This window comes from Uloborus diversus, chromosome 9 (genome assembly GCF_026930045.1).
Source record: "Uloborus diversus isolate 005 chromosome 9, Udiv.v.3.1, whole genome shotgun sequence".
Classification (NCBI taxonomy): Eukaryota; Metazoa; Arthropoda; class Arachnida; order Araneae; family Uloboridae; genus Uloborus; species Uloborus diversus.
In genome coordinates, this window is record NC_072739.1 from 136,465,489 (window position 1) to 136,480,323 (window position 14,835).

General features: G+C 32.4%; 1 protein-coding gene across 1 annotated transcript in view; it reads right to left on the reverse strand.

The window, feature by feature from the left end:
• Positions 1-14,835, reverse strand: part of LOC129230586 (collagen alpha-1(V) chain-like) — a 161,085-nt gene that overhangs the window by 49,240 nt on the left and 97,010 nt on the right. Inside the window, exons 32-44 of the mRNA XM_054864990.1 lie at positions 14,665-14,718; positions 10,903-10,956; positions 10,661-10,714; positions 10,035-10,088; positions 8,929-9,018; positions 8,755-8,808; positions 8,031-8,084; positions 4,734-4,787; positions 4,567-4,620; positions 3,346-3,399; positions 2,635-2,688; positions 1,288-1,341; positions 630-683 (exon numbers count right to left, since the gene is read on the reverse strand). Coding sequence (XP_054720965.1) covers positions 630-683; positions 1,288-1,341; positions 2,635-2,688; positions 3,346-3,399; positions 4,567-4,620; positions 4,734-4,787; positions 8,031-8,084; positions 8,755-8,808; positions 8,929-9,018; positions 10,035-10,088; positions 10,661-10,714; positions 10,903-10,956; positions 14,665-14,718 — 738 coding nt within the window. The remainder of the gene's footprint in view (positions 1-629; positions 684-1,287; positions 1,342-2,634; positions 2,689-3,345; positions 3,400-4,566; positions 4,621-4,733; positions 4,788-8,030; positions 8,085-8,754; positions 8,809-8,928; positions 9,019-10,034; positions 10,089-10,660; positions 10,715-10,902; positions 10,957-14,664; positions 14,719-14,835) is intronic.

The following is a 14,835-nucleotide window of genomic DNA, read 5'->3' on the forward strand; positions in this document are numbered from 1 at the left end:
AAAGGTATTCATCATTGTCTCTTGTTGGAGGCATGCTTAAAAAATTTATTTTGAAAACTATTTTTTTTTCTGCGAATTAATCGGTAAAATTTAGCCGATAATAAATAATCGGCAAAGTGGTCGATTAATCGGTACTGCCGATTACTCGGTGCATCCCTAGTTTTTAGTATTTTGCTCGTGTAATTCGTGGCAACATGTTTTTAATATTAGGAGATGCGTAACAGAATGAAAATATGTAAACACAAATCCAATTTTGACTTTTCCTGTGAAAACAGAAAATAAATGGTTCACATAATCCTTTTTTCTTCTTCCTCTTGTTCCTCCTGAAATTTCGGTTTTTCACGATCAAAATAGCTGATTTTTCCATTTTGGCTAATAAATTAATTGTGAAATGAAAATCTCTTAATTTCCTTTTACTTTGATCTAGAAGTACTAGAAGACTATTTCTTAGTTTTTTTGCTTTCACTTTTTTTTTGATATTTTTAACATTCTCTTCAACTTCAAGCAATCTTATTTCTTAACCACATGTTTGACATCAGCAACGGAGCACTCATTTCAAGCGCAGCTTGTTGAAGTTAGACCTGAAACAAGAAATCTCCACAGAAGACAAAAATTAATCAAATCCTTACTTTAGGGCCACGAGAGCCTTGGGGACCAGGCATTCCACGTTCACCATCAGGACCCTAAAAAGGTGAAAAATAATCATTTGCAAGTGCACAGTGGAATGAAAGAAACAAGAAGACTGCCAAAACAGTAGTCGCCTTTGAATATTAGTAAACAATAGTTCATTGAACAAGTTATTCGTTTATAATATTTCAACTTTATGAGTTTAATCGATTATTGTTTACTAATTTTGAAAGCAGAAAGCACTTTTAACAAGAACAAAAAAAGATGAACCACATTTTATGCATATTAGACAGTTTTTAAGCAAACAGTCCGTCTAAAACAAAGAACGCCCCAAACTAAGGAAATCTTCGAAAATAGTCAAGATTTCATACACCTAAACATCAATATAATACAGCTTGGTTCGCTATGAAACCAAATGGCGAACTTGTTGTTTTTAATATTTGATTCCAACGTTCCTGCAAAAAATAGTGTCTTAAATTTACAAAAAGAAATTATATACTTAAATATCAATAAAACAGAACTTAGTTCGCTATAAAAACCCAATGGTAATCTCGTTATTGTAGGTACTTAATTACAATATACCAGCAAAACACATTGCCTAAATAATAAAAATAAATTAACAATTAATTTTTAAGATTTTGTTGTATTTTTTGTTCTTACCTGAGGTCCAGGTTCTCCGCGCAAGCCTTGCGGACCTGCAGAACCTATAGGTCCCTGAAACGAAGAAGAAAAAAAGTAAGGTTTTTTTTTTTTTTTTGTATCAAAGATAGTTGTAGCATTTGAACTACTTGAATTCCTGTTTCCAACCTGTAACTTCTATGGTAGAGCCGCAATTTTTAAAAGAAATCGTGACCGAACCACCTTCGATAATTCGAAAATTCCTTACAATAGTATATCTAAAAATAACTGTTAGGAGGCCTCTCGTGGCTTTAGTTGTGTACAAAGATTAGTAAACGGAAGGCAGGGTTGGATTAAGTATTCTTTTGCTTATTTATCTTTATATATACATTATATATGTATGTATAAAGAGTGGTACTTTTATATAAATTGTGCTGCTTATTTGAGTTAAATTCCTTTTTTCTACGGGGGAGCAGGTTTTTCCTTTTGTATTTGAAATGGGGATTTTAATTTAAAACTGTTTTGCCTAGGTCGAGTGGGATGATCATTTTATTTGAATTACGTTTCGTACTTGAGTTATATTCTTTTTTCTATTGGAAACGAGATTTTCCTTTTGTTTAAGATATAATTTGCTTTTAAATAAAGATCTTTTTTCTCAAATTAATGGGGCAATAGCTGAATTTTGGTTTAAACTTTTTCGTTCAAAGATCGGATTGTTAATTGGTTGGAGTTCGCTTCTCTCCCTAATTGACTGGGTTTCGGCAGCTTGGTCGCTTGGCGAGATATGCAATAAACAATGGCGTTGGGGGATTATTTGACATTTTAAAGCAACTGTTAATGTAATTTAATGCTTTTTATTTCTTTGGAGAAATATCTAAAATTGCAAAATAACTTATGCTGTTTTTTAAATAGTGTGACCGAGAGGGGGTGTGATTCCACTTTATTTAACTGAAATCTTTTAAATTTTTAGCACAGTCATTGCCCTGCGGTCACTGCTAGTTGTGTTATAAAAGTTAGTTTACTTCATGTTTTGTTGCTTCATTTTAAGCATAAATAAGTAGTAAGAATAACACTATTAAACAAAACTTATTATATTTTTTATAAAATCCATCCCTTATTTTGGAAATTATATTTGAAATTACAAATACTAATTTAAGAAAAGTTCATTTTGGAAAAGGTTGCGAAATTGCATTTTAGATTATAATATAGCAGTGTACACAATTATAAACCTCAGAATACAAACTTTCTTGTTTTTTAGTTATGCAAAAATCAAAAACAAAAATTAATATTCTATAAAACACACGTTTTTACAATTTATTTTTTATAATAGTTTCAAATTACTGTACAAGGGAATACCTATTTGCTCTAGCAAAAACAAAAATGTCTTACTATGTTGCCTTTTGTGCCTTTGAGTCCTTTCTGTCCTGGTGGTCCAATGTCACCCTAGAAAGAAAATTGACGATTTAAAAAACAAGCTCTTTCAACAGTTAATTAGGTTTAACTTTGTATAGCTATTGAAAAAAAAATCAAACACTGAGAGAGAGAAAATACGAAAAAGTTACGAAACCAAATTGCAAATGATGTTGATTTGCTAGAATAAATTCCGGAATATATTTCACAAACCCAGCTGAGGCGTTGTTTTAAAACAGATCTAATAGTCTCTTACGAACTTTAAAATTAATATATGTACAGTTAATGTGTTTACTCTAGTACATAGTTCTTCTTTAAAATAGTAAAACAAAAAAAGCGAATCGAAGATTTTATGGAAATAGCGTTATTTAAAAATTAACTCTAAACATTGGAAGGGAAAAAACTGCAAATTTAGGGTTAATTCCACAATATCCAGCTCATAAAAAATCAATATATTTCCATTATTTCAAGGATCTCTGGTATCAGTCGACATCCTGTTAAAAAAAACAAAATGCATACGAAATTTTCATTCACCAGGTTGCGTTTATTTTCTGTTCGTCCTACCCTAACCGTTTTTCTCGTCACTTGACTTGCTTGCTTTTATATTCCTGGAGTATCTTTTGTTTCAGAAATTCTTCACCTGTTTGATATTTTAATCTCCCGAAACACGGAATATCAAAATTCATTCACCTTATCGCCGTCTTCCCCAGAAGCACCTGCTGGTCCAGGAGGTCCTGGAAGACCCTGAAAAAATGAGAATGAAAAAATTATTAAATGATTGGTACATGATTTAGTTTCAAACACTTTCAATTTGATGCAAAGAGAAGTATAACTAGGACTAAGAGACTAAATTAATAACTGCATACTAAGCAATAATATAAAGTACGAATGAGCAATAAAAAGTAAGTTTAATGAAAGCACACCTAGCTAATCCAGACTAATAGTTCTTAACAAGGATAAAACCACATTCTTTGGAAGTTGTAATAAACTGTTTAATATATGTTCATAGTTCTGTTAAAGCTTCGGTTACGGGGTGGTTCCTCATAATTTATTAATTACTAATTGCTTAAAATAATTAATGAGAAATTTTAACGCAGCGATCGCCTTGTTTTTCACTGTAAAGTTTTTCTATGCGAGCAGGCATACAAGGTTAGAAACAAAGCTGTTGACGTACTTTTTTTTCTTGTATTCTAAGCGGGTTAACAAACTGGAAAAGGCTGAATAATGAGGCTTTAAAATAACTTTTACGATACTTTATTTAATATTTTGAAACATGCAAACAACACTGCACATAAATAATGAACTTATACTTTTTATATAACTCTTAAAGTTTAACCCTTAAGTGCGTGAGTTTTTTAAAACTTTAAAATATGTTCTTTAGCGAAAACTTCTGTTTAAATTGCGAGAAAAATACTTTAAAAAATCATAGCTTTATGTAGTTATGGTTTACGGTTAAACAGCCACTTGGCAACACCGGACTTTAACTGAAAAAACAAGTAATTTCCCATCAAATGTCCCAAAACATTGATAAAAGTTTTAAAATGTCCGACTATTTAAGTAGTAGTAAAACTTGATTTATCATTGAACTGAAAGAAGTAGGCATTTTCAAACGCACTAAACTAAGGAAAAAAAGTCCTACATTTAAGAATGCTGAAAAAAATCAATCTATTTTTTGTTTTCCATCAAATTTGTGCATTTACAAGTTGGAAATTGATTCAATAGCACCTTCGGTGAGTATGTATTTTCTTGGCCATTGGCAACTAGTTTTAATTTTTTCTTATAGTATTTTGGAGGAATAAATTTGGTTTATTGCCAAATGGCAACACGATGCACTTACAAGGTTAATTGCTTGAAAATATAAAAGAACAGATAATTTTCAGAAAATTTCAATGTTTCATCTAATGCACATACCCTAGTTCCAGGTAAGCCATCTCTTCCCATCAGTCCTGGAAGGCCCGAGTCTCCCTTGATTGTGGAAAAAGGAAGTAGTTAGAGTTTTCAAGCAATAAAGTTCAAACCTACTACTAAAACATCAATAGATATTCACTGTCAATGCATAGAAATTACGTCATTTGTACCTTGTCTCCTTTTGGCCCAGCTGGTCCTGCTGGCCCTTGTTGTCCGTCCCGGCCCTAAAACAAAATAAAATTGCAGGAAATTATTGAAAGAGGCATTTTGAAGATAAAATAAATAACTTTTGTTTCTGAAAGTGTAAGGAATGGTAACAATACACAGTAACTTTAATAAAAATAAATAAATTAATTAATTAATAAAACAATTTGTACGTATTTTTTATAATCTACTTAATCCCCCAAAATACAGGGGAGGGTGGCCCAAAGCGGGTAGGCTTTCGTATGCCACCGCATGGTGTGCAAGCGGCAATGCATACGTATGTCGTGTTTACCCGAACACCCCCGAATTTAATCAGTCCCACTGAAGCAGCAGTGGAGCGACATGACGCAACCAGGATTGAAACTAAAAAAAGATACATTTCTTTTTAAAAAATTAAGTTTTGTAACTTGTGATTAGTCGAAGATCCGTTTTTTTTTTATAATTTTTATTTACTGTCAATAATATAACGTTGCTCTGACACCATCCCCCTACAAACTACGATCGTCATTCCATTTTTTTAATTATTGATTTAAGGTTATAATTACTGAAATAAAAAATGTCCTTTTTGGCAAAGCTGGTCGAGCAAAGCGAGTTATAGGATTTAATCATGTATTTATTTATAATTTCTTGACACATGTGCTAACTTAGATTTTCTATTTCAATAGAATAAGTATAACTTTAAAAAGTTATTTTTTATGATGGCAATTAATTAGTCTATTAATTTAATCAGTTTTTTTTTTATGTTTTATAAACAAATGTACTGACTAGAAATTCGATAAGTATAACTTTTCAATATATATTTTTTATAATGGCAGGTGGCTAGTTAACTAATTTAATTATTTATAACTTCGTATTTGATTGGTACACAAATGTACCAAATCACAATTAGTTAAGCTTACCCGCTTTGGGCCCCGTGATAGGGCAAAGCGGGTTTTTCAAGTGTTTGTAATTTTTGCTAATAAATAAATATTGGGTTTGAAATAATACAAAAATTACTTTTTATTTTGAAGTTCAAGAACCCTGCTAGGAAATAAAACCGAAATTGTTGCGATAAAAATCCAAAAACTACAATTTTCGAGCATTCTTGGGAAAACCTACGCGTTTTGGGCTACCCTCCACTATATTGCTGATTTGCAAACACATTACAGATATTTTTCTGTCAATCGGTTGATGCCGGTAAAGTGTAAACTGGTGTTGAATTGGTTAGTACAACTAGAAATTCAACATCAGAATTAAATACTAGCTTTTCTTTAAACAAAAATCACCAACTATTTTATTTACTATTGTATTTATTTCAAAGGTTTTCAGCCTAGTTAGGGTTTCCGAAAAAAAAATGCCATCCTTAAGATTTCTTTGCGACTTCAAAGCTATTCCTTATTTCTCGGGTTATAAATGATTTTGATGAGAACTAATAACGGAAACCATTGGTTGTTTTCAAAACTATATATTTAAAATTTAATTACAAGTTAAAAACTTTAAGAAACAAAAAGTAACTAAACAGTTAAAGTTTTGCGGTTCGTAGTTAGAATGTATGTTTCCCCTTTTCTAGTAAGCTTAAAATTACAGTCGGATCCCGACTTACGCGAGGGATGCGTTCCAAGACTCCTCGCGTGAGTCGAAATTTCGCGTTGTGGAAAAGTGTTGTGCATAAGAGTTTTTATTAAAATACCCAATCATTTTAGATATTTAAACGCCTTTTAAACTGTATTTGGCAATTTTTTAACTATATATTACCGTTTCTTACGTAAAGAGCTTAATTTTTACCGTATTTTAAAAAACTGCATTATTTAACATGAAATAATGTTACGATGCACAAAACCAATGATCAATGAGAGAAAGAGAAACACACAAAAAAAAAAAAAAAATCCATTAAGGTATGTACAGTATCCTCATGTAAATAATAGCCGATGATCTACTAACCCGCGTGTTTCAACAATGAAACTCGCGAAACAGGGCATGATAATTTAATAATGTGTTTTGCTAATGTTTAACATGCAGGGAAAGGTTTTATTGTGATAAGGCTGAACTCAATCTGCTAACTTAACTGTTTAACCGGTAAGACTCATTTCAGGGGAATGAAGAAACGAAAAAGCGGTCACCTATGAACGCTATCTACTGGAGTTTAGGGTTCCTTCACTGGAGTTAGGGGTAAAATTTCAACCATCAAACTATCTTCAAACAGGCAATGACTTGTTAAAATGTAGAAGAAGAGAAGCATTTTTCACCCTTCATACCTTGACGGACGACTTTCAAGTGTAGTAATAATAAAGCACTGTAAAAGTACTATACAGTAGACACAATAAGTTACATTTATAACTTAAAAATTGAAGATAATTTATCCTGCGCAATCTGATTGTCATTCTAATAAATTTTTAAATACAGTAGCTTCGCATTTACTTTTATAACATTTACCTCTATGGTGACACCCTTATGGTACCCCTTGGACTTATACGGATAGCATTCTCTTGACTTTCAATTATACGTATGAAAGATTCACTCATACCTAATTGTCGTGCTACCTACGACCCACTTTCTAGTTGTTCAAGCGTATCAAGAATCTTAACCTTTTCTTAAATTGTCGCAAACTTTCGGTTTTTGTTTCCATCTTCAAACTTTAAAAGAAACAGCGTGCCTAGGTGCCACAATATTTCATCACCTTTCATATTTAGAAAAAATAAATGAAAAATGAGGAGTGGTGATACATACACACTAACAATGCTATGTTTATAGTGCAGCATGTGGAAACTTACGCAGTCAGGGATGCTGAAAGGATGAAAGTACATTCAGGAATTAATGTTTAGTAGTCAATAACAAAGTCGAAACTTAGCATCACGATTCCTTTCCAAATATTTTCGTGTTGAGAGCGAGAAATTCACTTTAGCTTTAAAATTCGTTGCTCCTGAATAACTCGCGTTTTAGCCATTTTGCATAAGTCGGATGGCCTTGTAGTAGGAGTCGACTGCACTTTCAAGTATTTCATCAAATATTAAAACTACTTTTAACAGTTTGGCCATCTAGTAAAATGTTATTGCACATTATTTTGTTCACTAGTATAAGAGAAATGCTATATGTTTAGCTAAAATCAAGTTCATGAGCATGAAAATTTTAACAAAAAGTTACAGATGTTCTGATAATACGTTTTAGTGTTTACATTTTGGCCAATCGTTACTGGAGCCCGTTTCCATCAACTTTACATTCAGATGTTTCGATTTGTAATGAAGCCCTATTCTTTGTAGTTTAATTGTCTTAAGGGCATAACTTACTTTATCACCCGGTGGTCCTGCGTCGCCAGGCATACCCATGGCTCCCTTTTCACCCTAAAAGAAAAAAAAAAGAGAATATTATTGATCAAAATATTCACAAATATGTACGTGAGAGAGAAAGAGTATGGTATAAGTTATTTAATGAGATGTGTACAATTCCACGAGTAACTTCTTACATTTTCAAAGCAAAGAAGAGAAAATTGAGAGAATTCAGCAAAATTAGAAAACATGATTATAAATTTCAACTGCTTTTTAATATTTTCCACTCACTTTAATTTTGATATAAACAATTAGGTTTTTTGATACATTAAATGTCTTTCAATCAAAAATTGATGATGAAAAATTGATTTAGAATTTCTACGGGTTAAAAGAAAATGAGTAGCTTAAAAAGAAAAAAACGAACCGTAGGAAAATAGTTCAAGAGAATGAAAATGATCGAAAACGTATTAAAAGATAACATAAATGATGAAAAACTTACTGCCGGTTTGACAGCTTTTTTTTTTTTTTTGAAAGAAACCATTTTATTTATTTTTTCCAATAATCAAAACAGCCAATGGGATTATTAATTGTCAGAAAATAAAAATTATCGTACCTTGATCTAAACTAGTAGCTAAACGTATGCTGCCATACAAAAAGTACTGCTGATAATAATAAGCAACTTTTCACCAGAGCTGCAATTCCTGTACATTTTTTTTTTCTTTCAGAAGTTAGAAATTCTACTTACCGAAGGTCCTGGTGCACCTGGTCTGCCAACATCCCCTTTGGATCCTGGAACTCCCTAAGGTAAAAATAATTAAAAAAAAAACCATTAAGTACTATGCAATGTGTGGGGAGCCAGTTTTAAAAATCAATAACAGATAAAATGTTTTGTATTAGTAGCAATGTGGAATATACTTACAGGTGTTCCCGGCAGTCCTCGATCTCCCGGAAATCCTGGAGGCCCGACCACACCAGGTGGACCCTTTTCTCCCACTGGACCTGGTGGACCCTACATTAAAAAATTTAAATCATAATTACATCTTGAGCAAACTTGATAAATTTTTTCAAAACTTAGAAATTTATGTTTACATTTGCTTCAGACGGCTATGTCATCAAAAAATAAGGCTAATGCTCTATAAGTTGGAGAGGAGAGAACTGCAGCACTATAAATTTAATGTTATAACAAGATTCAATAATAATTAGTCTGCGTTATATTTCTAGGAGTAAAGATGCTTATGAACTTGGCAAACATGCATCTCATAAAACCGAGAAAAAGAATATTTGTACTGATCTAACTTCAAGGAAATTAAATAAACTCTTTTGACCGAAGCTCACTGCGGAATTTATTTTCTTAAGAATTGGAATAAATATCAGAAGATAAATCCTCTTTTAGTGAACTGACGGATGTTGTCTACGTGTGTTAAGTGTTCAATTGCACTAGAGTTTCACTGCTAAGCGAAACTGCTTTCAAAGCGTCTTTTGAAAGTGACTGATCTCATTTGAATATTAAATACGAGAAAACCAGTTAATATTTGAACAGGCAACGCCATGAGGGTAGCAACACACCCAAATAACCACCTCACTCCCTTGTTTCTTAAAGCAGCGGTTGCAAATCCGGATTTGATCCCGAGACCTTCTAGTTTGAAATGCGTTACTACTGACCAAGTGTTGGGTAGCTTCTGAACGGCACATTAAGATTGGAATTGGAACCCTCTGCGGTTGGCTATGAAAATTCATGATGTTTTAAAACCTATTAGAGCACATTTTTTTCATTCTTCTTCTTCATCATCATCATCACCTTTTCGTCTGTTTGTTTGCTTTGTTTTTGCTACTATCAAGATTCTGATACATCAATAATATGGAAACAAATATTATATAATGCGTCACACTTGGAAAAAAGACTAAAGGGACATACATTTTTTGCGTCATTTATTTATAGTATCTGCAAAATAAAAATCGCATCAAATTTTAGGACAACATTGCCGAGTCAACTATAATCTTCCAGACAAATATCCTGGTACTTACCGGAGGACCTTCTTTTCCAGCTGAACCGGGAATACCTGGTTCGCCCGGAACTCCCTAAAAGAAAAAAAATGGTATTTTGTACAAAAAAAAACATTCTAAAAGTTAAATAGATGAAACACAAGTAGTTGTAAGATTGTAAAATTAATTTTAAAAATGTTCTTGATTTTCGAAGGAAATCTTAACATGATTAGTTACACAATTATTGACAACGTCACTAGAAAAAGCACGTGATACTGACAAACAAATTTGGCAGCAACACGTAACATTTCATGTTGCAATATTCCAGAAACTAAATACTTTCAATTGGTCAATATCTATTATGTTTTATTTCAGGGACAACGAAAAAAAAAACACCATCAAGATTCGAGAGATAGTTTTTAATGTCGAATTTTATCAAAACTCATAAAATATTGGGCAACAAATACTTGTTAATTATAAGCTCAAAACTAGTAATCTTGATAGAAATGACCTATTTTTTACATTCGAACATAGCTTTAACTATGAAAGCTACGTTTTATCGCACCAGAATTGAAATAATAGTTTTGATATGTCAAAATTTACTTTAAACGTAATGCAATAAAATAATCGAAGACTTTTTTTCTTTACAATTTTGTAAAAATACTTACAGGGATTCCTGTGGGGCCTATATCTCCAGACGGTCCTGGCTCTCCTGCTGGTCCCTGAATTGAAAAAAAAAATTAATAAACATTAAATTTTAGATATTAATATACATTAAATTTTAAATATTAATGAACATTAAATTTTAAATATTAATAAACATTAAATTTTAAATATTAATAAACATTTAAAAAATTGAGATTAATCATCAGTTTATAAATTTGTATTTCCATCAAAAGCCTTCGTATACCTGAGGTCCAACAACACCGGGTGGTCCTGGTGGTCCTGGCGGGCCTGGTTCCCCCTGTTAGGAAAAAAATATATAAGTTTCAGCTTTGGTTCAAGTAGATAAAGTTGCGGTCTGGCATACACATGGTGCACTATATACAGTGGCTCCCAAAAGTCTTCGTACACCTACGACTTTGAACGAAATAGGCCCCATTCCATTGGTTAGAATTAATATTTCGGAATAAGTATTTAATTATAAGATCTATGATCCATTTTTAACAAAACTACATGAAAAGTTTTTAAAAAATATTAAAACTTAATTTTTTAAAAATCAAAAACCAAAAAGTGCCGGAAATTTTATGTCACAAAAGTCTTCGTTAACTTTATAAAATTTCTATATATTATTGAATAATCTAACTTTTGATTAAGTTATTAATTAGTGGAATATTAGACAGTATTCATAACACCTTTTAAGCGTCTGGGAATAGATTTCATTCTTTTTCTTTCTTTTTTTTGCGTAATTTCTGAGTAAGTGTTCAACCACACTTCGAGTCTTACTGTTTCTAGCTCTATTTTCGTTTTAACGCCCAATTTTCGTAATCTAGCTTCCAGATATCTCTAAATACGTTACATTAAGTTAAAATCTGGAGATTGAGGGGGTATTTTCTAAATTTTAGGACAATTTTCGAGGCACCAGAAGCAAACGTTGAAAACCGTGTGCTTCTTATCGTTATCTTGATAAAAAACAAAGTTGTTTCCAATAACCAAATTTTTGGCTCAGAGTTCAAAATTGGTTTTTTAAAATATTTAAAAAAACAGTATAATTCATTTTTTCATCAAAAAATTACAAACTACCGAGCCCTGATGCTAATATACACCCTCACACTAGAACACCTCCACCGTCCTGATTAACTGATCCAAAGAAGTTCTTAAGATTAAGTCCCTAATTTTTTCTTCTACATACAATTGTACCAAAAAATACCCAAAAATGTTGAATTCATTTTTATCTGTAAGTAAGACGTGATTCTAAAACGTTTTTAGCTTATTTAGCATTGATTTGCGACGAAAATCGTAAACTTTCTGTTTTTCGCATGACCAAGAAAATTTCTGCGGGAAGAGTTCCCGTTTAATCCAGCTAATCAGACAACTTGGCGAACAATTTTAGGTGAAAATTAAATGTAAAATGTTTCATTTAACTCTGCAGAAACTTTTACAGCACTCAAATGTGTATTTTTCATAATTTTTGTAACTTTAAATCTCCGATCACGTTTTGTCAACTTTGCCGGTTAACCTTTTCTTACCTTGATTTCGGTCCAATTCCTTTCTTTAAAGCATTTTATCAAGCACTTTACTATACAAACAAATAAATTAACTGATTTAGAGACATTTCAAACCAATTTACCACTACTGCGGGAAAAAAAATTCAAATTTTGAATGGTGTTTGCGGTTTTTTACGAATACCAGCCATTTTACAGTAATAAGCACAATATTAAGGAATAAATAAACAAAAAAATAAAGCCAAATGACTTATAAGGGTCAACACAATGCAAAAATATTAATAAAACGGCATATGATAATTTTAATCAGGAATTTATTCGGAAGTATTTGAGTGTACGATGACTTTTGTGGCGTGTTATTTCTCTGTCTCTTCTTTTTCTGACCCATTTCAAAAAGAAGTTCCGTCAGTATTTTGAAAAAACCAATGGGTTGTATTTAGAATGACATAGGAATGATGTGAAAAAATATTGGACTTCATATTCGAATTCAATTTCGAGTTATTTTGGTTTTACTAAAAAATTTCAAAGTGTACGAACACTTTTGGGAGACACTGTATGTGTACCTTTAATCGTTCTAGTTAGAGACGGTTGATATAAATTTATAACTACTTGGTAAATTTAGCACTTTTAAAATAATGCATGCATGGGTCTATCGTTCAAAATGGCTCGCGCTCTTTTGTCAATGAATCATTTTCGCTTGCATTTTCGTATCTGTAAGAACTTTATTATTATTACATAATTACGAACTTTCCTTAGGCACCTAGCATTGGAAATTTAATGAGATCCCCTGCGACGCCATTAAAATTTACCCAGATAGCAGTGGGATGGATGATCGTGCAGGTAATGGGGTCTACACCGAAAAATCTGGGCATAACTTTTCTATCAAATTCCGTAACCCAGATTTCTTTACAGTCTTTAAAAGTGAACTCACTGCAATTAATCTGGGCCTTGAAGCAATCATCAACGATAGTGACTTTAGAGAACTCTGGATCCTATTTGACAGTCGCAGCTTTCTACAACACCTACACATTTGGACTCAGGTTGGAGACAAAACATGCATCTCTATCCTTCATAATCTCAAACTTATCTCAAAGCTTCAAGATGTTCATTTTCAGTGAATACCATTCAACGTACACATTCACCGTTAGCGATTCACCATTTTTAAAATAAGCGTTTTCTTTTGTAATTTTAATGCAATAGTACGACTGTGGATCAAATTCCTGCAGTGAGTTGAGATTATAGATTCTCGGTAATACAATCAAGATTAACTCGAGGGAGAAAAATCATTCAAAAACGTCAAACCTAGGATGGGATCGAACCCACAATGTTAGCGTTTTCAGCACGACGACCTTACCATCTGAGCCACACACAGCCTCACTCATAGAACGCTATACACTAAAAAAACGCTTATTTTTTTTATTTTATTTTTTTTTTTTTAAAGATTTTCTTCAAAAACCAATATAATGTTTTCTGTTTATTTTTCACCGAAAGCGGAAAATTTTTTTTTAAAGTAGTGCCTTAAAAACATTAAGTTGGATGAATTGTTGACGAAGTAACGGCGTTGTCATTAAAAAAAATAATAATAAATATTTGAGAGACAATGTATATGATATTTCCCCATGTTTCCGAGATCCATGATTTCATTCCCCCATGATTTCGTTCATGGCAGCTGATTTAGTACTAAGAATATTTGATTTATTTACATTTCAATACAATATCAACTACGTGTTTGAGAAAAGTTTTAAATTGCTTTATCGCTTCCTACAAATGATTTTTAAAACGCTATATCGTATCATGCATTATGCGTATCACATTCGTAGCATGTTGAAGTTACAGCTTTATCGTATATAAAAAAATAAAAATAATAAAAAAACTAAAAATTAATTAATTAATTTGAATTCTGAAATTTTTAATTCAAATTATGTGTTTCGCAACCACGAGTTGCGACAGGACCCTACTCATTGGAGTTATTGTTTCTAGAAACGGCTCCTGTCCCCCAAGCCTTCCCCTCCTACTGGGCGGTTACATGTGTAGACCTGTGTATAAACCTGTGTGTATGCACGTAGTCGTGTGTGTATGTGTATCAGCGTGCGTGTGCGTAGGACATGGACGCCATCGGCCAGAAAAAGCAGATTTCGGGGGACATTGCTCAGGACCGGAGAAGCCTCGCCTGCAGAAGATGGTGGGCGGGAGTGCTGCAGAGGGAGGCGGAGGGGGGGGAATAAAATCAGTGTAACGTCAAGGACAGTCAAATGAGAACAATAAGCAATTGTGATTGTTCAAAAAAAAAAACATCCGAGGAAGCAAAAAAGAAATACAAATTTTAACGCGTGTATGTGTGTACACTCAGTTTTTCTTTTCAATTTAATTTATTTATTTATTTATTTAATCCAGAATCTTATCTACGTTGAAAATTGTTTACTAGTAATGATAAAACAACAATGAGATAAGTTCCATGACCTTGAGCACTTGTTTCTAGTACAATTTATTCCTTCAAATCTACTTACAGGTGGTCCTCTTTCACCAGGTAATCCTGATACCCCGTCTTTTCCTCTTGTGCCCTAGGAAGAGAAAAAATCACCTTAGTGCGTTTAGTAAAAAAAATAAATAAATATTCAACGAGTTTATTAATAAGTTGAAAATTGCCACTGTCCTTTTATTGTTTCTGTGCGGTAGAC